Consider the following 25,969-nt stretch of genomic DNA (forward strand, 5'->3'; position numbering starts at 1 on the left):
AAGCAGCAGCTCAGCCCTCACTTTTTGACACTGTGCTGCCACTGCATACTGGGACCTCCTTGTTGAAGACTGTCCCCCAGAACTGTCAGGTGTTGTAGGTAGAAAGTGGTCGTCCTACTCTCCACATACCCTACTGCCCCAAATTTCTGCTCTGAGCTTTCTCATTTCTATCTATTTACACCTGAGTCTGTCTGAGATCTGTGACAAACAGAAAACTGCCATAGCAACAACATGCTTCCTTTCTGTGTGTAGGAGAGAGAATTCCTGCAGGACATCCATTGGCTGTAAATATCTGTGGCACCATCTGTGGAGTGACCTGTATTGTGGATTCATTCTTTGCAGGGCTTATGTTCTCATCCTTTTATTTCCAATGTCCTTGAGGAAGAACTGTTAAAAATTAGTAGGGCCCACTACAATTTTGAAGGAAGAGCCCTTTGGATCAGAAACCCCATATTATACCCCTTGTTGTACATCAGTGCAGCAGAAGGAATAGTGGGATGAAATGTCCACCGTTACTCACGAAGAAACCTGTGGATACTGCCCTGTTGGCTTTGCAGCAACCAGTTAAGAAATGTCCACTACTTCATCCCTGCCCCCCCTGCTTGAATCATAGTGTGCCTCTGGGAAGTCAACTGCTTGTGACCCATATTCATTCTAGTTAGCAGGCAAGGGAAGAGCAGGCTCCTATCTTATAAATAGAAGAAAACATTATGAATAAATGAATGGGGATTTATTTCAGGTGATCTTTAAAGATACGAGGAATGCAAGCTATTAAAATAACAGTGCTTGAGAAGATACAGAGTGTCAAGCAGCCCTGCCTTGAAGCAAAGGCATGTTGAGACCTTCTGTAATTTTGCATTTTTTTAAGTGTTTGAAATACTGTGTTCCCTAAGCTGGAGAACAAAGCTTTGTATTGTTGGCTCTTTTGGCTCGGTTCTACAGCTCTGCAACATTAAAATGTTTTAAAGTTTTTCACATTCATTAGATGCAGAATTGGGTCACTTAGTAACAGCATAGTTTGTTGTCTTTCAGTGCTATTACACACCAGTGAGGGAAGCAGTGAAAATGGTGGTACAGTGACCAGAAAGCTAATGGTCTTTTCTTGATAGCAATTTCATCATTTCTGACAAAAGCTTTGACTGTTTGTGCAGGATAACTTATTATGGATATCGTGAATATTACTGTCTTCCCCTTCACCAGTGTGAAAATGGATTAAGGAGCACCTTCTTTCTGCAATTACTGCTGTCATTGAACATGATTACTTACAAAACATACAAGGCACCAAGAAAATATTTAAGCAGTATGTTGTGGTTTGTGTAAAGCAAAATACTCTGATATACTTCTATTCACATTAGTTGCAAGGGATGGCTTTAAAAATTACACCAGGAGAGAAGTATTTCTTGCTTTGCTCAAGACCAAATGTGCAGTCAGGAGGAAGTGTACTGGTGAAAATGACACTAGGGCATACTTTTTGCCATCACTTGAGCGATTCTTCCAGCTCCCCAGCAAGCTGCAAGGAGCCTACACTGCAAGGGGCATCCTGCCTGACTGAATTTCTGTGAGAATATTAACTTTGCTTCCAGCCAGTTTTCCAGCCCACACTTGAAAGACAGGCACGAGTGGACTGCAGACAGGAGGTAGACAGTCACTGTTAAACATATGCTTACTAAGGTCAGTGCTTCCAGACGATCTTGACACGTACAGTGATATCTAGGAAACACTGGAATTACTGTCCTGTTCAGACTGACTATCTACCCTGAGAAGGGCTGTAATGTAAGGGTTTTCCAAGCACAATGCAGACCTCTGAGTGCTTTTCTACGAAAACAGTTAAACCCTGCTGACCAACAGTTTCCCTGTCCAATTGATAGCTCACCTTCAAGTTTTGTTTCTCCTCTTGAGTTACCTTTGGCTTCCTGCAGGACTAGTGGAATATGATAGCTGTGTCTGCAATTGCACTGCGGTGTTGTAGCGCTTCCAGGTTAATGCTGAAGTTTTGGACTTCCACCTGGTCAGCATGACAAACCCACCTATCTTTCCACATCATACTTATTACTTCCCTTCTCTGACTGTAAATTAGAGACTTCCAAACGTGTGATATGATAATTAGCTGAATGTGTTCCCTCATAAGAGATTAGTAAAATAGACTTGGTACCTAATACCACACTGAACTCTAGCAAAAGACTCCTGTCCAAGGATTGAAAGTGTATGATACTCATTAATAAAGATGTCTAAGCTCAGCTTTTTTGTTTCTGTTGCTGTGTAGGAAGCATGGCACCAGAGCACTCCACCTGACAAAAACACACAAAGATAAGGAAGTTGTTGGAGAGCAGGAAGTTAAAATTCCAGGACACAGAGGTTTTCACATCCTATACTTCATTACCTGTCAGAAATGTCATCTAATACTTGTGCACGTGAAATAAGTACACGTCAGCCTTAGAAGCTTATCTTTAAGGTCACTGGCTTATTAGTATCTGCAGTGTTAATACAGCCAAATGCATGCCTAATATTAATGCCTAATATCATATCATATATTCTTAAAGAATATTTTGATGGCCTGTATTTTCTTCAAGACCTAGGCTAAGGAATACAGTCTGAGCACAGTGAAAAGACTGAAAGCAATGAAAATGTAGGGAGATAAACGATGATTTCATCAAGTGCTGTGCTCTGCCTCAGCCTGTGGATCCCAGGAGAATGCACAAAAAGCACCAAACCAGTACCCCCACAAAAGTGGCTTTGTGCTTATGACAATGGTTTGAAAGGTGCCAGGGACATGTTAACCTAATGCCCCTGTGCAGAAAATAACTGCCTGGTTTCTCTGTCCAGTTTCTGTGCTTATATGTCCTCTTCTTAGGGGGAATGAGACCTCCTCAAGATTACATTGACTGAATTTTCATAAAATCATTGATACAAGTAAGTAAAAGAACAAAGGCTTTGTCCTTTGACATACAAACAAACTTCTTGCAAATCTCTTAGGAATGAGGTTACTCCTGAATAGTAGGAGAGGATGTCATTTGGAGTCAGTGCAGGAGCCAAGACAGGAATGATATTTTGTAGTAGTTGGAGAGCATGCTGAGGAACAGTAAAATGGCTGTGGTATGAAAAAACCAAAGAAGATTAGCTTTTGAAGGTCAGCCAGATGAGCCTCCAGGCTTGATCTTGTTATCATGCAGCATAAATCTAAGGAATGAAAGGAAATTTTTTACTGCAGGGAAGATTACAGCACAAACATAACTGTCATTAAAAGAAATGTAAGTTTAAATGGAGACCTCACCCATTTTCCCAAATAACCATCTAAGGGAAAACTGTGCCCCTATGAATGCATTATAGCATAGCTGCAAGGAGGGAGCCCACCCCTAAAGACATTTTCTAATGTGAACAAATTCATGCACATGCAGAATGTTACTGAGAAACTTTCAGAGCCCTGTAAGACAGTGCTTGTGCGTAAAGGTAGGATTTTTGTTGGAAAATTTACAGTGTAAGCAACATCTCAAATTCTGTTCTGACACCTCTGTTCTAGGTATCTGTCTATAATTCAAAATGCAGTTGTGCCTTTCAATATGATATTCTCCTCATGCCCTTGCATTTGAGCCATTCTTTTCTTAATCTGCTTCCCTCACCAGTTCCCTTCGGACTGCATGTCTGATATCTTATATGCCTTATTTATCCTTCAGGAAAGTACATTCTTCCTTTTATCCTCAAATTCAGAGGCTGAAGAGCTGATCCCAGAAGAAGGAATGGGCTCCTTCTGGCTGGCCTTTGTTTTGAATTTACTGTTGCCCACAATAGATGAAATTAAATTCAAAGTGTAAGCAGATACAGAAGAAACTTTTTTTTTTTTTTTTTTGCTGTGAACTGATGGAAGGAACATACTCTGCTAGTATTTGGAGGAGGAGGCCTGTGAAACTTAGAGCAGCAAGATGGGGAAACAATTAATGCCTTTGTAGTGAAAAGCAGAAATATATGTATTTGTCCAGGGGAAGAGTACTTTAAAAAGAATTGTCATCTATTGAAATAAAACATAAGCAAATCTGATCGGTGATACAAGTTTATAACTGAGAGTTGTTTTGGTGTTTGGAGACTGTGAGTAGATAAGGGATGTGGCATTACTCAATTATTTGTTTAGCGACAAATGTCTGGACAGTAACAGCGAGGCAGTGTTTAACAGCTTTCCCTCTTACGAGGAATTTTGCTATCAAGTGTTAGAAAAACTTGGTAATAGACATCTCTTGTATTCCAGCAGATTTCCAAAGACCTGTAAGCTCACTCTCTGTACCTCCCATCTACACCCTTTGCGTGTGATTTTTTTCTCCTGCTCAGTGGTCTTTACTTGGAAGTGTTACTAGTCCTGCCAGGTATCTAGAAAGGACAAATTCCTCCCTGGATGTGTGGAGAAAGATCACTCGTGTCAGTGGTGTTAGCTCTGTTTAGCTTGTGTCACTTTGGTAATGGAGAAGGTGGTTGCTGCAGATGGGCAAGGCACATGAAGAGCCATGGGAAATCTGTGCTTCTTAGTCAGGTGTTAGGCTAGAGAGCTGACTTCAATTACGTGGATAATTGTGCCCCTTATTTTGCCCCATTTCCATGCCCTCAGATAGGGGCTGATGAACTCTTATCACCCTTCTGCTCCTCTTCAGGGTATCAAGTGCAAGGCAGGCTCCTTCACTCATTAACATCAAGGAGTTTGAGATTAGGTCTTTCAAACCATGGGGGAGTCTTTTTGCCACTCTGATTTTATTTTGGATATTGCAGGTTTGTTGTGGAATTTGTCTTCAAATGACCAGCTGAAGCACCTGTTGATTAGAGAAGCCCTGCAGACACTGACCGAAGCTGTTCTCATCCCTTACTCGGGTTGGCCAGATCGAGATTACCCCAAGTCAAGTGTTCTACCTGACCCTGATATCTTCTACAATGCCACAGGATGCTTGAGGTGAGCACTCAGTCTACAGGTGCACAAAACAATAGTAATGACAAAACAGTCCTGCACACTTGTTTTCTTTCTTGCTTTGAACTTTGATGGCTCCAAGAGAAGACTTTGCAGACAGATCATATTTTGAAATGCCTCAAGTGTGTCAGACCAGAAGAATTACTGCTCAATACAATGAAAACAGCTTGCTTTATAAGGCTTGTGTATATTGATTTGTTGGGTGTGCTACAGACTAAATATACTCACAACAGAAGATAGTAATCAGAGGGGTGGTTGCAGTGCATGCCGGTATTGAAGTCAAAGAGATCCTTCACTGGATAATAGTTCTTGGTATGATGTATAGTATTAGCCCCTGACAGATGATAGTAGTAAACCCAAAGCTTTTTTTAAATGGTTGTAGGAGTGGTTTTACAAATGAGCATTGGAGAAAAGCTAGCAGTAACTTAAAAAACCCTAAAGTTGTATGATCTGCTGATACAAATGCAAGAGTGACACTTTCATAGGATGTACAGTTCTTTGACTTACATAAGTATCCTTTATAATTACTTTGTTAATACCTTTTTTCATAAGCAATTCCTGCTTCATTTTAATTTCTAAAATTTCTGAAGCATAAGAAGAAACTGAAGTCACATGAAAATATACCTACTCTAAAAACTTGGAACAATTAAGACTCTTATACATTGCTTGAGTATGTGTCTATACTCCTGGCTCACAGAACAGATTAATGATTGCATTTTTTGAAAAGTAACAGTGCAAAACCCCGTGAAGAGTCCTAGACTAATGCAGGTAAAGCAATAAGGTTTATTTCTTTGAAATGCAATTTTGTAGTTGTGCTGGAGCAAAACACAGTTATAGGCAACAATAGGGTTTTTATCATTGCATGCCTCCATTTAGAGAATTTGATTCTATGTGAACAAGAAACTAGTCTTCTATGAAGAGTAAAGAAAATTCACTGTATACACATGTCATTGTTTCAGGGTAGCCTCAACAGAAATTTGTTGTCATGTATGTTTTATTCAAGCAGTGGCAATGCTGTTTACAGTGGATAACTCGTTGTGGATGGTTCCTTTGTGCAGTCTCAGGTTCAGACACCCAGGAGTGTTAGCATTCCCCATAAGAACCACAAAGTTGGCAGCTTTCTCTCACAATTTCTTCCCTTTGTACTTTACTGTTCTATAGCCCTGTAAGTGCCATTTGGGCTACCAAAAGACTAGCATAGTTGAAGGATTAGTTCTGGTGTCATAGGTCCATCAGTGGGACAATTGAAGTGCTTGTGTACCTAGAATTTTCTTTCAAGAGACTGAGCAAGTCGTCTTCATCCACAGCAATATTAGGTATTAATGGAACCACAGTATTTTCTGCCACTTGTGCTGGGTAAACTCTGCTCACCTGCTGTAGTACCTGCTGAGTCCTACCAGCTTTACCATGGGAGCAGTCCTTTGGATAATAAGCAGAACATGCTCATCAGCGGCCAAGCCACCCTACTTTTCTCATCAGCATATAAACCACAACTAATAGTTACATTCCATAGCATCTCCAGGGTCCCTTTGGATAAATTAATAAAGTTAACCTTCAGCCATAATCAATTCTCATCTAAACAGATGACTCAGAAAGGGGACATGGCACCTGCAAGCACATAGAAGTATTCAGTCTTCAGCTGCTGCCAAAGATGCTTACTTTGATGTGTCATAAACTACAGCTAAACTGATTAGAAAATGACTTAACCTAAATTAGGAAAAAGCCATTTTTTTAAACCGAAGTAAACGCTGTCCAACTTTCTGCATGTATTCAAGTAAATTGAGGCTAGGTTGCAGCCAAGGGGTGGATGAACAGATTTATAGTTGTACATTTACTACTGCAGTCAGCTGATAGCCTCATGAACACAGGGGCAGCTGAAGTATAAAAATCACATCTTTAATAAAAACACCTTTTAAAATAACTGTCCATGAAACTGTGGCCCTTTGTGAGTTTAAATTCATTGCACGTTAAGTAAAAACAAATATGAGTATAAAGAGGTGCATGTCTTTTGTTTACACATTCAAAAATGCATGAAAGGACATAGTTCGAAATAATTAATGAGTAATGTATGAGTTCAAAGGTGTGGCCTGAGTTTTAAACTCTTCTTAGTAAAGTACAAGGAATTAAGTTTGAAATTTAGAGTCTTTTAAGCTGCCCAATTTTTCCTTGCACATACATGCTTTGCTAATGTGTCCTATAGCAGAGTAGTTGTATCTATATTGTATGAATTTTTACTGCGTAAATAGCTCCATATCTTACTCATGTGGTTTCAGAGGACAAATGAATTGTTAGCTATACAAAATACTCAACAATAAAGCACCTTTTTCTGGAGGAACTCCTGTCAGCCGACTAACTACTAATTAGCTTCATCTCTAAATAATAATTAAATTTTATTTACTCTGATGGCTCAAAAGCAAATAAAGAGAAACATTAACTATCCATAATAGAATGTCTCTAGCTAATGCTAGTAGTGCAAGCAGGTTGTCTTTTTTCATGTTAATTATCCAAAGCTGCATTTGTACAGAAACCAGTCTGGCTGTTAGGTGTGCTGCTCAGTGGTGGCATGACCTGTTCCTCTCCTGCATTTGGACTACAGAACCATCTCTTCCCTTTGAGCCAGCTGATGGGGGCACATCAGTTTTACTGTGTTATTACTCTTTCTGAGCTTGTTGCAGTGATTTGACGTGACTTGATATGTGATAAATAAGGCATAACAGTAGCTGCATTGTTTTTAATTAAAGTAAATCCTGAACATACCTTACACTGTACAGAAAGTCAATGAGAGAGGCTGCTCCAGAATCACGGTTAGCTCTGCAACCTTAATGAAAAGTAGCTCGGACTGGCCTTATCTGGATGCTCAAGGATACATTACCTATTTTAAAAGTACAATGTCCTTCTCATTTAAGAGCTTAAACACTGGAAATTATAATTAAAAAAAGAAGGGCTTGAAAATTCACACGTAAAGTTGATCTACAGGATTGACAACATACTTTCTAGTAGAGAATAGTTTTTTATGAGGCTTACCGTATTTGTACAGACCAAAAATCCAAGATTTTTAAGATTAACCAGTTTGCATCTGTTTATTGGAAATTAACACACTTCACAAATTAGGTCATTGGAAGTATTCCTTCCTTATGTATTATTAAAAAAAGAAGCAACAACTCTGCACAAAGAAATGCTGAAGACTAAAAGAAGAGCACACCACAGAGTAAAAAATACTGTGCACTGAGGGAATGATGTTACTAATGAAGTAGAGTATATATATTTGCCAGAACATAAATCTGTAATTAGTCTTCCCTTTTGTAATGCTAACATGTTTGTTGTGCATGTTGATAAAGTCTATAGCCTGCAGCTTCTATTACAGGGTAAAAATAGTACTTTGAAGTGCAATACATTATGCATAGTACAGTACTTAGTCATAGAAGAATGCCAAAACTTCTTTTCAAAAATGTACATACACCTATAGAATGAAAGGGACACCCACAGTTCAAATCTAACACTATCATCTGACATGGGCACATGTGCTGTGCCACACAGTTACCAACTAATAAATTAAAGTTTTCTTCATCCTTTTTGACAGAATATCAGGAGAAGTGAATCCACATCTAACAGATAATATTGCAGATACTAACACTGGAATGAGTGAATGACCAGAACACCCCCCATTCTGCTAACCAGATATCTAACAAATAGATAGAAGTATTGCAGAGTCCTGAATTATGGCTGCCGGTGTCAGTGTATGCAGTCAATGATAAGGAAGTCTGATGTTAGAAGGATTTGTTAATCCCATTCTCTAGGTCTGTAGTTTGTTTTAAAGCTTTGCTTCTGACATAGTTTTGCAGAAATCACAGGTCACAAAACTTAACATAATAAAACAAAGCAGTATACACCACACAATTCTGCAGTAGCAGTTAGAATAAATAATGGTACTAGAATCATAGAATCATTTAGGTTGGAAAAGACCTTTGAGATCATCAAGTCCAACCATTAACGCAGGACTACCAAGTTCATCATTAAACTATGTCCCTAAGCACTGCATCTATGTGTTTTTCAAACTTCTCCATGGATAGTGATTCCACCACCTCTCTGGGCAGACTATTCCAGTGCTTCACCACCCTATCAGTGAAGAAATTTTTCCTAATATCCAAACTAAACCTCCCCTGGTACAACTTGAGGCCATTTCCTCTTGTCCTGTCGCTTGTTACCTGGGAGAAGAGACCTAGCCCCACCTTCCTACAACCTCCTTTCAAATATGATAAAAAGCACTGTGCCCTGAACAGGCAGAGTAAGTCAAATCAAAAGACTTCACTGGTTGCCTGACAGGCTGAACAAGTAGAATTGGTATATTGAACTATCTAGAGGGGTATTGCAGAATTTTGCAGACAAGTCTTGTTGTTTTTTAAAGGTAAAGTCACTTTTTCTTGGCCTGACAGTCCTACACTTAATAGTTCTCTCTCCAGTTCCAATACAAATGAGTAGAAGTCTTTAAGATACTTAGTCTCCTCCTCCATACTCCACTGAGTCTGAAAGGGTAAGATAGCACCAGCATGCAGAATATATGGGTTTGAATATTATTTATATACATAAGTGGATTTCTGCCATAACTTTTCCTCTGATTAAAAGGAAGGCTTAGTAGAAGATTGTGTTATAGTTTGAAAGCTGATAATGATCTTGTTCAGTTTTTACCTTCAAATACCAGTTCCCAAAAGTTCTGCAATGCTGAAGTCTGTCCCTGCTCCCTTTTCAGCTCTTTGTGAATTACACAGTAACCCACAAGACAGTGGAAAACTGTAGTTGGAGGAAGTAGTATCATTGCATTTCAGACCACAAGGCTGCATAAACATCAACTTCCATTTGCTCCGAAGAGAAGTGAAGCCAAAGCTCTCGCCGTGTGTAGAAAAGCGTAGTGGCAGCTCAGTTTCATAATAGAAGCTTCTAAAAGAACATAAAGCAAATGACTGATGATAAAAAGTCTTTGAACCAAGGCCTCTTGCATATCATTGCCATTCCTTTAAGTTTATTTCCACCCATTCTTATCTTCTCTTGCCTCCTCTTCAGTTTATCTGCTCCCCCAATTCCTGAAAGGAATTTTGTTATTTCCAGCGAGCAGCTTGCAGCCTGGTGCCTGTAGTTACTGAGTAGATCCCAGATACCTTTCCCTCCCTGTTGCATTTTTGAACTGTGTAATGCATGAAGGGAATAGAATTCCCCAAACTACTTCAGGAAATTTTTATCACATAATTGAGTTAAATTCAAATCACCAGTTTCAGCAGAATGAGTCTGAGGAGCAAAAGCCCTCTTCTTATCAGTCATGTGTATCATTTACAGCAGTGCAAAAACCTTTTCAAACATAGTCACCAGTGTGTGACTCAGTGCTGGCGTAAAGGGAGTATCCGTTTCATTTGGTGCCATTCTGTTTCTTCCAAAATCACACCTGATTTTAATATGTTACATTTCTTTGTATTTACCTCACATCTCTGGATTAAAACAGTATTTCCCAGCAGGAAATTAGCTGATCCTCGACAAATGCCACAGGAACATGGGCAAATGGCTATTTCAGTTACAGATATATAGTTACACCATGCATGTGTGCAAGAGAGAACAGAAGCAGCAGATAAGGGATGAGATAAACAAGGCACGTGGATAGATACAATGCCTCCACATTAGCAGGTGGTATAGTTAGGGCATGTCACCAGGATTACCATATTTAAGCATGCCAGAAGTCAGAGTGTTTTAATAGTTAGATGATGCCAAAACTAAGTTCTGAGTCATGCAAAGGAGAGCATTCCTACAAGCAGCAATCTCCCTACGGCTGTGTTCTCTCCAAGCTCTATTCTCCCAACCGTTCAATACCAAAACAGAGCAGAGATATCAGAAACAGGGTAGCAGAAGAGTTTTTCTATGAGAAGACTCTTGATCTTGACTCCAGTTGATTCTTTTTTCCACAGATGTATTTGTCTCAGTGTACTTCTGATGAAAATGAAGTAAAACAAACTTGCACAGCAGACCTGAAGATTTCTAGGTAGGCTTGAAGTCTCACCGTGGGGGTTGCCACAAGCCACATTACTGGGCCAACCCAACCATGGCAATTGTCCAAGCACTGAGTATTTCAAGGCCTTCAGGAGCTCCACTACGAGAGTCCAACTCCTGAGCTCAGAGGGAGGCATTCCAGTTGACAGGAACCTCAAATCTTAGGAAGCCAAGATGAAGTCAGTTTTGCAATTTTCATTGTTTCAAAAAAATTATTTTTTACATTTATGTTTCTGTGACACTTCTCAGAAACATTCATTTTTTCCCAATCTAATATGATTTTTATTTCCTGGAATTTCTCAAGCTTCAATTAGCAAACAAACTTTCAACAAGGTTTTGCTTGAAATGCTCTTCTCTGCCTTCAAACCAACTCTGACCCTATTCAGAGTAAGGTGTTTACAACTGTACTTGGGTGAGCAGGAGAGCAGGAGCTCTTCCCTTCCCAGCCCCTAAAAGGTGAACAATAGAGTGGCCATATGTGTACAGACGTACACACAAACACCAACATCTCTGACTGGATGAACAGTAGAGCATAAGCTCCTTAACGAAACAGAGTTCATTAATTTATTTCCTTTGTACAACAGGACAGTGCCTCTGATTCAGGCTCTTCTCTGCCTCCTGAGCTATGAAACTCTGCCCCACTGTATCCATGCTGGATGGCAAGGCCAGGTGATGGCCTCTCCTCGCACAGACTTTCAGCATGATCATAGGTGTCAAAAGTCCAGGGATTTCTAGAATAATGTAGTGTGGCGAAACAAAATACTGTATCAGTTGAAGTGTCTTTGGTGAGGGAAATTCCACACTTATCTTTTAATAGTATTTTTAGTCTGTGTGCCTCAGAAACTATTTTTGCTATGATCTAGAAAGGCTGTAACATGTACATTTCTGTCAGCGTAACCATAAACATATGAAAGGGTGACATGCCTCGAATGTGACATATATAAGTAAAATTAAATTCCAAAGGGATGTTTATAGTAGGCTATGCCTACTACAGAGGAATCTGAATATTGGTTCTGTGTTATATAATTCCATGAGAGGATAAATGAACTCATAAATAGGGATATTGTTAAAAGCACGACCTAAACTAAAACTGTAATTACAGTGCATTAGTATTTAATCCAAATATGTACTTCCTGGGGGGAAAAACCATAAGAAATGCTTTGGCAGTATATAAAATGGTACATTCATTTTACAATCATAAGCCACAGCAAAGTTTAAAGCTGCATCTTACTGGCATTGTCATTAATAAAATTTTAAACCTTTCTAATTTCCAGTGGGTAAAGTAAGCATGCAAACTAAACACCCTGAAATTATCTAAAGCAACATGTCCCTCTCTGTTTGTGATGGACGCTGAGTGGGTTATATTTAATGTTACTTCAAACAAAGAAGCTGGAATGTGATACTGCGTGCAGCCTTTTGGCCAGCAGATCTGTGGGAGTCCAAAATAATGAGGTCTAGGTTTGTAATTTCAGCATTCCATAATTAAGAGTTTGTTCAGTTATAAAAATAATTACACGCAAAAATTGCGTTGTTACTTCCCAGGAAGTCAGTAGCTTAAATAGAGCCAAACTCAAGCAGCAATTGTATGTTTGGCTTTTCAAGAGTTTTCAAGTTGTACTTGGATTACCACAAAGCATGGAAAATGTTAGTGGAAAACAGGGCAAACAGTGTCTTTCTTAGAGTCTGAGGAAGCAGAAAGTGTGCAGAGCAGTGTCTGAGCTGCTGTGATAGAACAGAAGAAGGCATCTGCAGAAGGCATCTGGCATTTTCCCCTCTGACTAAGCAGCTTCTAGTGGCTTCAGCTTTTTTCTGCTTAGATGCCAGCAGCTTCTTTGGGAAGCTGGGAATCAGCTGAGCATGGGGTATTTTTTCTTCTTCCTTGTCTCACGCTGCTGGTGAGCAATGGCAGTGGCAGCTGTGTTGCAATTCATCTGCTCAACGTTTTGCCCAGCAGTGGGGCCAGGCTGCTACTCTGACCTACCAGCTCAGCTGCACTCGTGTCCCCTCTGACCTGCTAGCACCCCTCAGAGCATTTCCATGAGCACCTGAATTGCCACATGAATTTGGCCTCATAACTGACATTGGTTATCCTTACATGTTAATGGACAAATGTAACTAAAACTCTTAGAACGTGTGTCTGTTGATGAGTCATCTTGGATCAAAAACTGGTTTAGTGTAGGTAAATGCTAAAAGACGTTTGTGTGCATGGAAAATTTTGCAGGTATCTTTCCTCTGATATTTTGACATAGTTACTGTCCTAAATATTAAAAATGTAACTAAAAATGCAATAATGGAAAAAAGATCTAGTTTGTTTGACTTTTAAAATGATTAATTCAACTTTTAGATTAAGATTTGAGTCAGGTCTTACTTTACCCATCCAAACACAACAGTTTGTTTTTCTGGAGTATTTGTTTTTGTCTGGGAATGCACTGAAATGCAAGTTTTACTTAGCAGAGGCTCAGATTATTTTACAGCTCTGAAGAAAGGAGGAAGTCAACCTTAACTTCAGTATCTTTAAGATTTAGCTGGAAAAGTTTGTCGGAGGGACACAAGGAAATATCTTTGACTAAAACTCTTCTCACCAACATATTCCTTCCTACACAGAAACATGAGCTCTGCTGGCCCAGAAGGAAGGAAAAAGATGAGAGAATGCAACGGATTGATTGATTCTCTTGTGTATTATATTCAAGGAGCTATTGCAGACCATGAGCCTAATGACAAGGTATTCTTTCAGTTGAAAAGCCTTTTCCTAGGGGAAATTGCTAACAGAACTTCTGAGTTTTTTGTTGTTTAGAAACCAGTGTTCAGAAACAGTTGTGATGTAATTGCCAAACTGATTTCTGGGACTTTTAGAACTGCCACCAAAGACAAAAGTTCAGTAAGGAACTTTTTGAAGTATTATTAACCTGCAATCTAAAGGAATCACATACCATAGCATTGGGAAAACTTTTTCAGAATCACTACAGCGCACTAGAAATTTCTGTCTTTTTTAAGAAGTGACATAAAGTCACAGCTTTCAGAGATACTGAAACACTTAGAGTCAAATGTTATGTTTTTAGTTGTCTCAGGGAGCTAGCCGGAATTAAAAAAAACATAATCTGGTTACTCTCCTGTGTATTTAGTATTTAGTGCTATATACCCCTTAGGAAATGAAGAACCTAAATCCCTTTGGGTGTCAGTGTAATTAACAAGCTTGCATCATTTAGAATGGGATTAATTTTCCTAAGTTTTTTAGAAGTTATACTTGCTGCCTAAGCCAGTAACTACAAGGACATTACTCCAGAAGCCAGTTCCTCTTATTCTTTTCCTCCCACCACTGACTGCAGATGAACCCTGAACATTGCTTAGGCTAGATGCCTGTCTATTATCTGGGCAAAGCTGGGTGAGAAGACCAGCTGTCACTTATGAGAAGGTTAGCTGCAGGCTGTGAGGCACTTCTAGCGTGCCTGCTTTAAGTTGTGCTGTGTAGCAGTAATTACTGCACTGTTGTAGCTCTATTCAAGGATTAGTTACTTGAGCTTCTCCATCTCCCTGTATTCAATGCCATTAGCTTCAGGGAGAATCCAGCACATTACACTTGTGCCAATAGCTCCCTGCTGCATTTTGTCTCAAACCCACTCATTCCTTTTTTACTTTCGAAAATGGAGGAACAGGTAATAAAGGTATTTGCCACTAGATTCATCACTCAGAAATTGTAGACCTGACCTTAGCCATGCCCAGAAAGGCACATCTAATTTAAAAAAAAAAAAAAAAGTTCTACGATAGAAAAGGGCTTTTTCCTTAGGAAAGATACAAAATTTTCCTTTTACTGACACTACGGCGAGGTGTGTACATGATCATCTTTACTCTTAAGCTCTTAAACATTCCTTGGCACACTTCTGGTCTGTGCCAAATAGCACTTGCCCAAACAATTCCCAGGCACAACTCAGGAATTATAATGTCCCAGGACCATTTCCAACAGGCATGCACCCTGCCCCGAATGCAAGCCCTGTGTGCCAGTTGGCCTCAGTGCTCAGGAACATCCCAGGGCATGTTTAATTTATCAGTGTAAATGCAGTCTTGTGGATGACTGTGGCACAAAGACTAGCTCTTCTGTAAGCCATTAGAAGCAGTTAGTTGTTGAAGATCCAAAACTGAAAGCTCTTCCCATGTCTCTACATGTCCTTTCAACTCATGCCAAAGCTTTCAAGATTTCTATTCTTTTGTTATTTTAGGCCACAGAGAACTGTGTGTGCATTCTTCACAATCTTTCCTACCAGCTAGAGATAGAGCTCCCTGAGAGCTTTGCCCAGAGCATATATATGCAAAGAAGAAATATTTCCAGCAATGATAAAACACCGGGCTGTTTTGGAACACGGAGCAGAAAAGTAAAAGAGGTAAAGCACATGCTGAGTTACATCACATTTTGTTGATCAGTTGTAGCAACTTCTGGATAATAAGGCTGTAATCTACTTAGCGATCTGTTATTGATGTATCTGGTTGTGTGACACTTACTGGCCCCAAAAATGTAAATTTACTGACAGCCTTTCCTAACACCCATTATCTTGTTCAGCTACTGCTGCTGAAGATGGCATAGAAATTCACTTTTTGTTAGTTGGGGAATACTGCCACTCAGTTTCATCCCCTCTGATGGATCAAAGTGGTATCTGAACCATGTACAGCAATTGTGCAAGTGCCCTGTCTATAAGTGGGCATTCTGATGGTTTCACCAGTGAAACCAGCAAAAGGTGACTTGTCACTTCCATGACTTGCTGGGTTTGGCACCACCTCAGGACCTCTTCTTTTGATGCCATGTGGTACAGATCACAAAGATCCTGGCAACTGGGAGTTCTTGGAGGGAAAACAGGTATTAGGCCCTAGTGTCCGTTGCTGAGAGATGAGAAGCAGCTCCCCCCATACCTATCTCCTCTTTTTGGACAGAGTGGCCAGTATAATTAAATATTGAAATATTACATGTAATTTGAGTTCACAGCCTGACAATCTGCAAATAATTTGGTCATAGAGAGTTACAAAATGGCTAGTTTCACTTGTGATACATTAAGTCATATAAGGTCACTATGTCTAAAAGCTTGATCTATTTATGTGTTTAGAAGCAGCAGGATACCCCGCTACCTGAGGAGAAGAGCAATCCCAGAGGTGTTGAATCGCTCTGGCATTCCACACTGATTAGGATATATCTGTCCTTAATAGCAAAAAGTACCAGAAACTATACCCAGGAAGCATCCCTGGGAGCTCTTCAGAACCTCACAGCTGGCACTGGACCAGTAAGTCAGCTTTTTTCTTTTTCTTGTCATTTAGTTCTGAGTGTGATTGCATAGAGTTTAGGGCTGCAGTGCAACATGCGTACCACACTGAGCTCAAATAACCACTGAGGAGTCACTGGCTCACAGACTTGATCAAGCAGTGCAGCTATTTCTTGCTTGGTAAATACGGGGACTGCTTCTTCTCAGTCTGTGTACACATCCATGTGTGGAAGTTGCTGATTCACTGCACAATGAGGCATGAATAGATGTTAAAAGCACCAAAATGTGGTTTTGTGGAACATAATCAGTCTTGCGGAGAGAAAAAGGTTCTCACACTACCACAGATCACTTTTGTGGTGGAGAAACTAATGGCCTCTGTCCGAGGAACTGGCCGAAGAGCACATGGGAGAAAGAGAGCTCAAAACTTCCTTTGTATCACCTTCCTTTTCTGTTGCAGCTCATAGGTAGCTCTGGATTTAAACTATTTTATGCATGCTTAAACTGATGTAGAGAACCTGCTGCATTTTTTGTGAGGCTATACATTCACAGTAATGACACACTATTGCCATGTACCTTATAACAGATGCCATTTGCAGTGGCCCGGACTGTTGTTCAGAAGGCAAATGGCCTTCCAAGTATTCGAACTATGCTTCATGTAAGCCACCCGACGGTAAAGAAGACAGCAGTCTCACTGCTCAGGAACTTGTCTCGCAACACCTCTCTTCAAAGCGATATAGGTGAGCAAAGAATAACATTGTCTCTTGGGCTTTCTTTCTCTGCTCTTTGTACCTTAAAGTTTTCTTCTTTAAAAAAAAAAATGTGCAAAAAACCCCAATATGTGAGGTTAATAGATTTTTAGGTCAGATACTTGCAGTCATTATACAGGGTTGAAAATAAAAAGTTTTGCCTAAGTGTGGTGGTTTGACCCTGGCTGGACTTCAGCTGGCCACAAAAGCTGCTCTGTCACTTCCCTGTGCAACTGGACAGGGGAGAGAAAATACAACACGTGGCTCATGGGTTGAGGTAAGTACAGGGACATCACTCAGCAATTACCGTCATGGGCAAAACCGACCTGACTTGGGGAAATTAATTTATTACCATTCAAATCAGAATAGGAGAATAAGAAATGAACCCAAAACTTAAAAACATCTTGCCCCCACCCCTCCCTTCTTCCTGGGTTCAACTTCACTCTTGATTTCTCTACCTTCTCCTGCCCAGCATCACAGGGGGATGGGGAATAGAGGTTGCGGTCAGTTCATCACATGTTGTCTCTGCCACTACTTCCTTGTCAGTGGGAGGGCTCCTCATGCTCTGCCTCTGCTCCAGCATGGGTTCCCTCCCACAGGAGACAATTCTGCAAAAAATTCTCCAGCGTGAGTCCTTCCCACAGGCTGCAGTTCTTCACGAACTGCTCCAGCGTGGGTCCCTTCCATAGGGTGCAGTCCTTCAGGCACAGACTGCTCCAGCATGGGTCTCCCGTGGGGTCACAGGTCCTGCCAGAAGCCTGCTGCAGCCTGGGCTTCCCACAGGGTCACAGCCTCTTTCAGGTATCCACCTGCTTTGGCGTGGGGTCCTTCATGAGCTGCAGGTGGATACCTGTTGCATGGGCACAGCCAGCCTCACCATGGATTTCACCATGGGCTGCAGGGGAATCTCTGCTGCAGCACCTGGAGCACCTCCTGCCTCCTTCTGCACTGACCTGGGCGCCTGCAGAGCTGTTGCTCTCATGTATTCTCAGTCCTCTCTCAGGCTGCTGTTGCTGTTGTGCAGAGGGTTTTTTTCCTTTCTTATATATGTTATCACAGAGGCACTGCCACCATCACTGATGGGCTCAGCCTTTGCCAGCAGCAGATCTGTCTTGGAGCTGGCTGGTTGGCTCCATCAGACATAGAGGAAGCTTCTAGCAGCTTTCCATAGAAGCCACCCCTGTAGGCCCCTAGCTGCCAAAACCTTGCCACATAAACCCACTACACTAAGACTCTAACCTCCAGTTTTCTGTAAATTGTGTATTCCTCATCAGATACTTCCATTGATGTTACTTTCAAAAATAGATAATGGAATTATCTACACAGATTTGGAGAGGGAGTTTTTCCTCTGCTTAATATAGGGTAAAGGAAGATGAGTGCTGAGTTCTGTGCTGCCACAGCTATGTAATCCTTTGCAAGAAATCATAGAACATTTTTAATTCTTCTAGCGAAGTTCGTTTCTTCTTCTTTTAAACACAAAGCTTTGGAAGCTTGCAGCTTACAGTTTTCCTGCATAAGTTTTTTGAGAATGGAAGCTAGAAGATGCTATAGACAAAATAGTTCAGTCTTTTTAGAGAACCTTATTTCTAATATGTTATAATTATTTTCCCATCGGAAGCCATTTCTATTCTGAGTATCCTTATTTCAATGTAATGTACATTTGAAATCTTTTCCTACTAATAGGATAAAATTTACATCAGTTGTTGTCCTTGTCCTCTTCTGTGTACCCACCAATGGGGGAAGGGGAAATTACTGGCATACAGCTGCCTCATGGGGCTGATTAACCTCCACAATTCTGCAGAGCAGTCTCCTGAGCACCATTTAATCCTTAGAGAACATTCCCTATTAATAAAAATATTATAACACATTGTTGGGCTGATTTCAAAGGGATAATCCACAAGATGTTAAAAATTACAAGAGGTGAATCCCCCAGAAAGAGTAGAAATTAAACTGAGGAGAAGCTGGAATTTCATCAGGAAAAGCAATTTATAAAAGAATGTGGGAAAGACAGAATAGCAGGAAGCTTTGGAGGAAAGGGCTTCGCCTCAGTCATTTTCTTGCTTTACCCATGGTTGAGAGAACTGGGGGAATTACAGATAAATCTTATCTCCATCAGAAGGTGTTCTTTTTGACTGACTGAAAATATGCGTGAATTCAGTTCAAATTCTCCAAACAATTTTGACCAAAGAAAAACATTTGGAAGGGCACACTGTTTCCTTGTGTCTGTATTTATCAAGCAAAATGAACCTTTGATATTAAATTGAGATAAATCTAATATAAAACATCTGTGAAAGTAAAATTATTGAAAAGCATTAGAAAAATTCCCATTTTACTTGAAAAATAATGTTTGATCTGAACTGATATTTCCATGAATGGAAAAAATGGACTATCATGTCTGACATGATTGCTTTGACTAATACTTAAGCATAGAAGGTGGTTCATTCCATTTTAAAAGTCCTTTTCTAAATGGCATGTACTTTAATCTCAATATGCATGAACCTTGTCACACACCCATCTGAGGAATGAACAGAACTGACAGAGCAAAGCACTGTGTCCAGGTGAAACAATGGATAGGGAGGGGAGAATGGGCCGAAATGCCCCAGGCTATTGCCCAGCGCTACTTCTTACAGTGGGAGCAGCTGGCATGAGCTCTTGCTGACTGCTGTGATTTTCTCTGTCAGCTCTGGTCCACGTGGCACGGATGTCACAGTGTACGGTAGGGCTCAGCTGCTGTCTAGAGCTGTTTGGTTGGCTGGTGGGGTCACATTCAGTGCGGTCAAAGTGATGGGGTGTTTCTTGAATAGGGTTGGACTTCAGGGTATGGCATTCTCATTATATAACTCACACACTGGCTCAGAGGCTGGGTGTGTGCATCCGCTTACAGCCGATCACTGATAGGTGCAGCACTAATTGTGCTGTAGCCAGCCTTTCTCACCTGGTTGTGTTCCACTATACCCATGATTACCTATAGGACACACAGGGTTCCTTGGGAAGTGGCAGCCTGCTGCTAGCACATGCCTAGTGACCTCACTACAGTACATGAGGTATTAATATTCTGTAAGAGGCAAATTACGTACTGTCCAATTTAGTGTGGATGCAACTCAACCTAAATTCTGGGGGTGTAATGCAGGTATGACCATGACTGCTGTGAGAGCACACAGCATCCTGATGTGTGGCAGTGGGAGGAATAAGGTCTTGTAGGACCCCTAGATAAATCTGCACCTGTTACTAATGGCATTATTTATCTCTCTTCCAACTTACAGCTAGAGAGGTTTTGCCTGATTTGGTCTCAATACTTCCTGAGTCTGTCCTGGTTTCTGATATTGTCTGTGAAACCACGGCATCCATCTGCTACACCTTGTTCAATTTGACACAGAACAGTTCACACAATGCACGGCTTCTCCTGAATGCTGATGGCCTACCAAAGATTATTACCATCAGCATGAATGACAGGTAAGATGGTTGAGAAGCCTTCCTCTCTTGCTTTTCCTTTCCCTGGGGAAAAAAGAAACTGCAACCTCTGCCACTTGTGAGGGAAACACCATTGCATCTCACGGTACAGGAGAGCTTAAACAAGTGACCAAGATGTGAATAGAATTGCACATACTGGGAAATGCAGAAAAATCTCTTACAATAACTCTTGTATCCACAGCTAAATGTGCCATGTTCCAGCATTTTAAATAACTCCTCAGAAGATAACTGCACAAGTTTGTCTATATTCTGATATATATATAGTGGCTGATCATCAGATCTTACCTGTCCCCCAAAAATTTCTATCTTTCCTGTTCCTTGTAACACAGTCCTGAAAATCTTTAGGAGTAAAGCACAGGGATACATTTTACAGAACTTATAGAACTGTACTTAAAAAATGTTTGTAAAGTGACATTTTAGAGAATATATCTGAAATTCCTTTAATCATTCTTTAATATGTAATCACATGTGACCAATATTTACTGGAAAAATAATGTTTTATGAATACGAATAATTATTCTGTTTGCCTTCCTATCTTTTTACAAAATGAAAGAGGAAATCCATCTCCGTAAAGGAGACCTCATGAGGCCCTGAATAGTTTAAATCCTATCTAACTAACCAGAGATTTTACCTGCTAGAAAGATCCTTTTGAATGCTTGTTATGCTGAGGTGTATTTTCCTCAGCTGAAAATGAATAGTATGATAGCTGCTCTAAGATGAAGGCTATAAAGAAGTGCTTCATTTCTCCCTAATTTTGAAGAATGAGTGAAGCAGGGAGGCATGATTCATTTGTTTCAGTAGTGAGGACAGCATGAAACACGCTAGAATACCTACAGAGCAGTAAAACAGCATTTAGGAGGTAAGAGAGACAGAAAAAATGCTACAAGGTTATGTTTGCTGAGGTCTGCATATGCATTGTGATTATGAAGTGGGAATTTAAACATGTTGTATCATTCTTTTTGCAAAATCACAGTAACGTGTTCAGCAAAGCTAGTAGGGCTGCTTCAGTCCTCCTCTACTCCTTGTGGTCACATACTGATCTCCACAGCGCTTACAAAAAGGTAAGATCTGGGTTAAAGAGAAGGCATGTTATCTGTTCTTTCAGAACTGGAACCCTCTCATTTGTCCTTTGGGGCCCTCAGCACTTCTGCACTGTTAAGAAACAACCTATGATAGGATTTCAAGTGGTCTCTGAGTTTGGCATTTCTATTATCTATCTATATATCTATCCTGCACAAGTAATGCATGCCCTTAATTTTTTCTCATCTGTGTTCATATTCTCTCCCTCTGTGGTTTTATATCCAGTGGCAAAATTTATAAAAAAACCTAGCTGCTGCCTGACAGAAGTTTCAGGTGGTGAGAGGTGATGCTCAGTAGGTGTCCATCCACCACTGACTGAACCAACCTGACGCAGAGGGCCTAAGGTGCCAGCAAAAGCAAAGGCAGGGCAAAGCAGCTTCCTGTTTTAAAAACAGAGCCGTTTTGTTCATGTTGTTTGTATGGTTTGGGAGCCCAGATGTTACTTACATTCAGACAAAAAGCTAGGACCTGGAAGGGTACTAGCAAACTTTTACTGCCACAGTCAAGCTCAAACTGGCATGACCACCATGAATCAGCCAACAACCTAGTTTGTTTCTTTCCTTTTGAAGTTCTAGGACTGCTTTTTCAACAGACAGCTGGGTTGACTTCAACTGACCTACCTACCTTCAACCTGTATTTCAGTTTTCATTCCTTGTTCTCTTGCCGTTCAGAATTTGTCACCTAAAATTCCCAATAGCCTAAAACTATTCAATTTTTTCAAGCTCTAGCCTTTATCATTGATTAGTCAACTTGTTCCTTCTTGCAGATCTTTTGTTGAAATTTGCTCAAAAAAAGTTGTAGTGTAGTATACTTTAACAGTTTTACATCACACTCAGCATTATACTGCCTCACAATCCAGAAATCTGTGTTCAAGAATAAGGGTGCTGTACCCATATAAACCCTTAACTGGATTTTGTCATCTGTTTTTTTGCAACTGCATTCCTGACTTGACTGTACAGGATTACCCCTGATGGCATGAATTTTCTGAAGTTACTAGTACTTCAGGTATACCTATAAGACACATTTTTTTGGATCTGAGTGTCAAAAAATGCTGATTACTTGCTGTTTCTGTACAAATTGGATCCTCTAGAGATACCAGGTATGGCACTGAAAACTGTAGGCAACCTAAGGCCTAGACATTTTTGAAAAGTCAGTGTAATAAGCAACAGAAATCATTGATCAAATGAGAGTGATAAAATCCTGAGTAATTTTGGCATTGCCCAGTACTCTTAATTCAGATAGGGTTAATATCAGTTGACATTAGTCACCTAAGAGTCAGGAGTCTGTAGAGCTGAGCTAGAAGAATAGGTCAGTGGCGAGAGTTAAGCAACTCAAATGATTCATCCCACCTATCTTACACTGAATGGAGTCATTCCTGGGAGATGCCTCTTCTGTCCCTGTAGAGGACTCTGCCTAGACCCCTACCATGGCTCCATATCAAGCTTTTAGGCAGCGGAACCCACCCTTCCCTTGCAGAACAGGCACTGAAGATAATGAATTATTCTGTTTCTTTCATTCCAAAGGCTGACTTTAAGAAAGCAGATTTCATCAATACCCGGACCACAAAAGCCTATAACTCACTAAAAGATTGAATCACAGCATACCACTGAAGACAAATGAGATCATACGTCAGTTAACGTAACTATCTTCACGCGATTGGTGTTGCCATCATGAACCAGAAAGTATCTCAGAAAAAAGAGGCTGATTTTATGTAAGACTTGAGTGACCAGAGGGTAGCTGTTTTATGTTTTTAATTCTAATCACTGTGCTGTACTGTATATATCAACATAAAAATAACCAAGATGGATTCTTCAGGATGTCTAGGTGAAGGTTCATCCAGGTTAGTTTTGTCATTAATCAGACCTTCAGATGACTGCCTTTAGTCTAGCAGACATTTATACAGAAAGGTTTGAAATGCTGATTGGCAGCAAATTCTTTTCAGACTATTTTATACAGATAGTTTTCTACAGTGGGTAAGCATCAAGTACACTGCTCAGGAAGGACATAGTAGTTTTTCACCCTTTTGTTTCTTCTCACACACTAAATAAGAATCTTCAGACTGTGAGTATACACAAGAAGCTGTTTCACTACCTGCATTATAAAAGCACGAATGAAGTTAAAATTATTATTTTTGTATTGATTGTGTTCACATGCTAACTGTTTCTTAAGCCTCTTTCCTTTGAGATTTCATCAGCAACAGCAATAAAACTGATTTTACATAGGTCTTATCACTCCTTACTCCTCTCATCCTCCCTCACGTGGCTGTTGGAATTTATAACCGTGTCCAGAAAGGGTTTTAACTAGAACCACTATGTTTCAGACACTATGTTTCACACACTTTGGGCTGCACCCATCATTCTTTGCTAGTTGGTGGAAGAGTTATTTGCTGGTGAATCAGTGATTATTTTAAGAAAATTATATTTTCAAAACAATTCTGTTGATAATCTGTGTATAACAAAGGGAGTGGAGTCTTGCCTTTATTTTTTAATAGATACATACATACAAGAGGTTAGGTTCTGTGCTACTTAAGGAATTCATCTAATCCTGCTTCATATGCTTTTACTTGAAATCATCCTCCCTACAGCAATTACATGCAGTGTGATAACTGAAGGACTATGTCTGCACATGTGAGAATAGGTAACAGGAGGACAAAAATTCCAAAGCACCTAAAGGATGTTCCCATTATATGATCCTCAGAGAGGGAAAAGAAGCACTAAAAAACCCCATCTGATACCTTTAGTAAGCAAGATTCATCTCAACAAACCAGTAGTTAAACTGTCCATTAAATCAATGGGAAATTTATATAAAAATATATAAAAATCTGTGGATTGGATTATCAGCTGACATGATCTGGCATTGGTCTTCTGAAATCAAGGGAGTTAAGCTACATTTTTGGCAACCAAGACTTTGGCATATGTATTTACAAGCCTTCCTGCATGAACAGAGCCTGTCCTGTACCCCCATGCTCAACTGTTGGCACGGGAACTATTACAGCTGCTCTTATCAAGAAGGGGATGCATAATCCTTCGAGTTCCTACCAGAAACTTACCACCAGCAGACTGTGACATTACACTGTATCCAAACTTATTTCTGGATATTGGGGAGCTAAATTCTGCTGGTAGATGCACATAGCTCTCATAGGGTTCCCAAGAAGTCCCACGTGCGTGCAGAACAGAATGTGTCCTGGGGAGGTAAGCAAACAATGCTGCTTCCCCACCCCAGATCATTTTCACAGGTCTGTTAGTCCTCTGCATTTGCTTTGAATAAACTCAAATGAAATGCATTCCAGTAAGAGGTTTTAAAAATACTGTCTTTTTAAAGAGGTTGTTTTCAAAATACTCTAGGTCCAAAAACAACATGGGGAAGGGAACTTGCAGCACCACACATTGAGGGAATTGTTTTTACAATTTTGAAAAATATGACAGAAAACAGACAATTAAAATTTAACTTTTTCTTCTAACTTGTTAAGCCAAGTAACTCTGCATATGCCATGAATGAATAAACACCAGGAAACTTGGATAAGTCTGCTTTTACTGCCCAAAATTTAATGGGAGACAAAATTAATATACAAAGAGTAACCTAAATACAGAGTAGCATGGGGAATGAAGAACTGGCAGTGTAAAGATCAGGAAGGGGGCTTTAGAAATACCAAGCGCTGGTTTAGTTCTGTGAAACTCACACTGTATTTAGAAAAATACCAATGCTGGGCATTTTTTAAATGCCTACTTCTACCAGTAAGGTGTCCGTAGGAAGGGGTTGCAAACTCTTCTACATTGCTTCTATTGATCCAGTGATCTTAAAGGTCTTTCAAACCTAAATGATTCTATGATACTATAATAGTGCCTTTTGAAAATCAAAGCAGTGTTTCAAAAGTCATGAAGTATTATCAGATCTGGCAACAACTGAAGCTATAAACAGGGATGAGAAGCAATGACACACCTTATTACAACTGATCTCCTACTTGTATGCAATCAAAAACATTTCATCAGGACTCCAAAGAAAGCAAAGAATGTTAGTCAGAGAAATAATAAAGTGTTCTCTTTAATGCAAAAATAATCTGTCTTTGGTCTTTGTTATTAGTTGAACCTACTGTGGGATGCAGCAACTTATTTTCAAGCATTAGCCCTTTCTTAAAAGGGAAAATTCATTTTTTTAATTCGATCTAGTTACAGAGACTTAGACTTCTATGACAGGAGAATGTTATTGAAGGCAAGCTGTGTAATGCTCCTGTTGGCATCAGAGTACAAGGACCTGTCCAGCTTTATTTGTCCTGTATTGCTGACTTATCAAGCACTTAGCATGCTCTGTCTTCACCTCTCTTTAACTGGTATTTGCCAGTAAACTTTACCATGGGCCATATCACCTCACTGGAGATCACAAACATAATTAGAATCATCCTTATTGTAGGGACTTGAAGAGTATAGCCTACTCACTTGTTCCTTTACAGAGAGGAGACT

The 25,969-nt window shown here is 40.1% G+C and overlaps 1 protein-coding gene across 1 annotated transcript in view; it reads left to right on the forward strand.

Annotated features, from left to right (window-relative positions):
* The window catches only part of PKP2 (plakophilin 2), a 44,462-nt gene extending 20,727 nt beyond the window's left edge, over positions 1–23,735 (forward strand). Inside the window, exons 6-13 of the mRNA XM_037389917.1 lie at positions 4,750–4,927; positions 13,577–13,694; positions 15,187–15,348; positions 16,063–16,236; positions 16,799–16,952; positions 20,225–20,414; positions 21,406–21,493; positions 23,036–23,735. Of these exons, the coding sequence (XP_037245814.1) occupies positions 4,750–4,927; positions 13,577–13,694; positions 15,187–15,348; positions 16,063–16,236; positions 16,799–16,952; positions 20,225–20,414; positions 21,406–21,493; positions 23,036–23,104 (1,133 nt within the window). The 3' untranslated portion in view covers positions 23,105–23,735. The remainder of the gene's footprint in view (positions 1–4,749; positions 4,928–13,576; positions 13,695–15,186; positions 15,349–16,062; positions 16,237–16,798; positions 16,953–20,224; positions 20,415–21,405; positions 21,494–23,035) is intronic.
* The last annotated feature ends 2,234 nt before the right edge of the window (positions 23,736–25,969 follow it).

This window comes from Falco rusticolus, chromosome 5 (assembly GCF_015220075.1).
Source record: "Falco rusticolus isolate bFalRus1 chromosome 5, bFalRus1.pri, whole genome shotgun sequence".
Classification (NCBI taxonomy): Eukaryota; Metazoa; Chordata; class Aves; order Falconiformes; family Falconidae; genus Falco; species Falco rusticolus.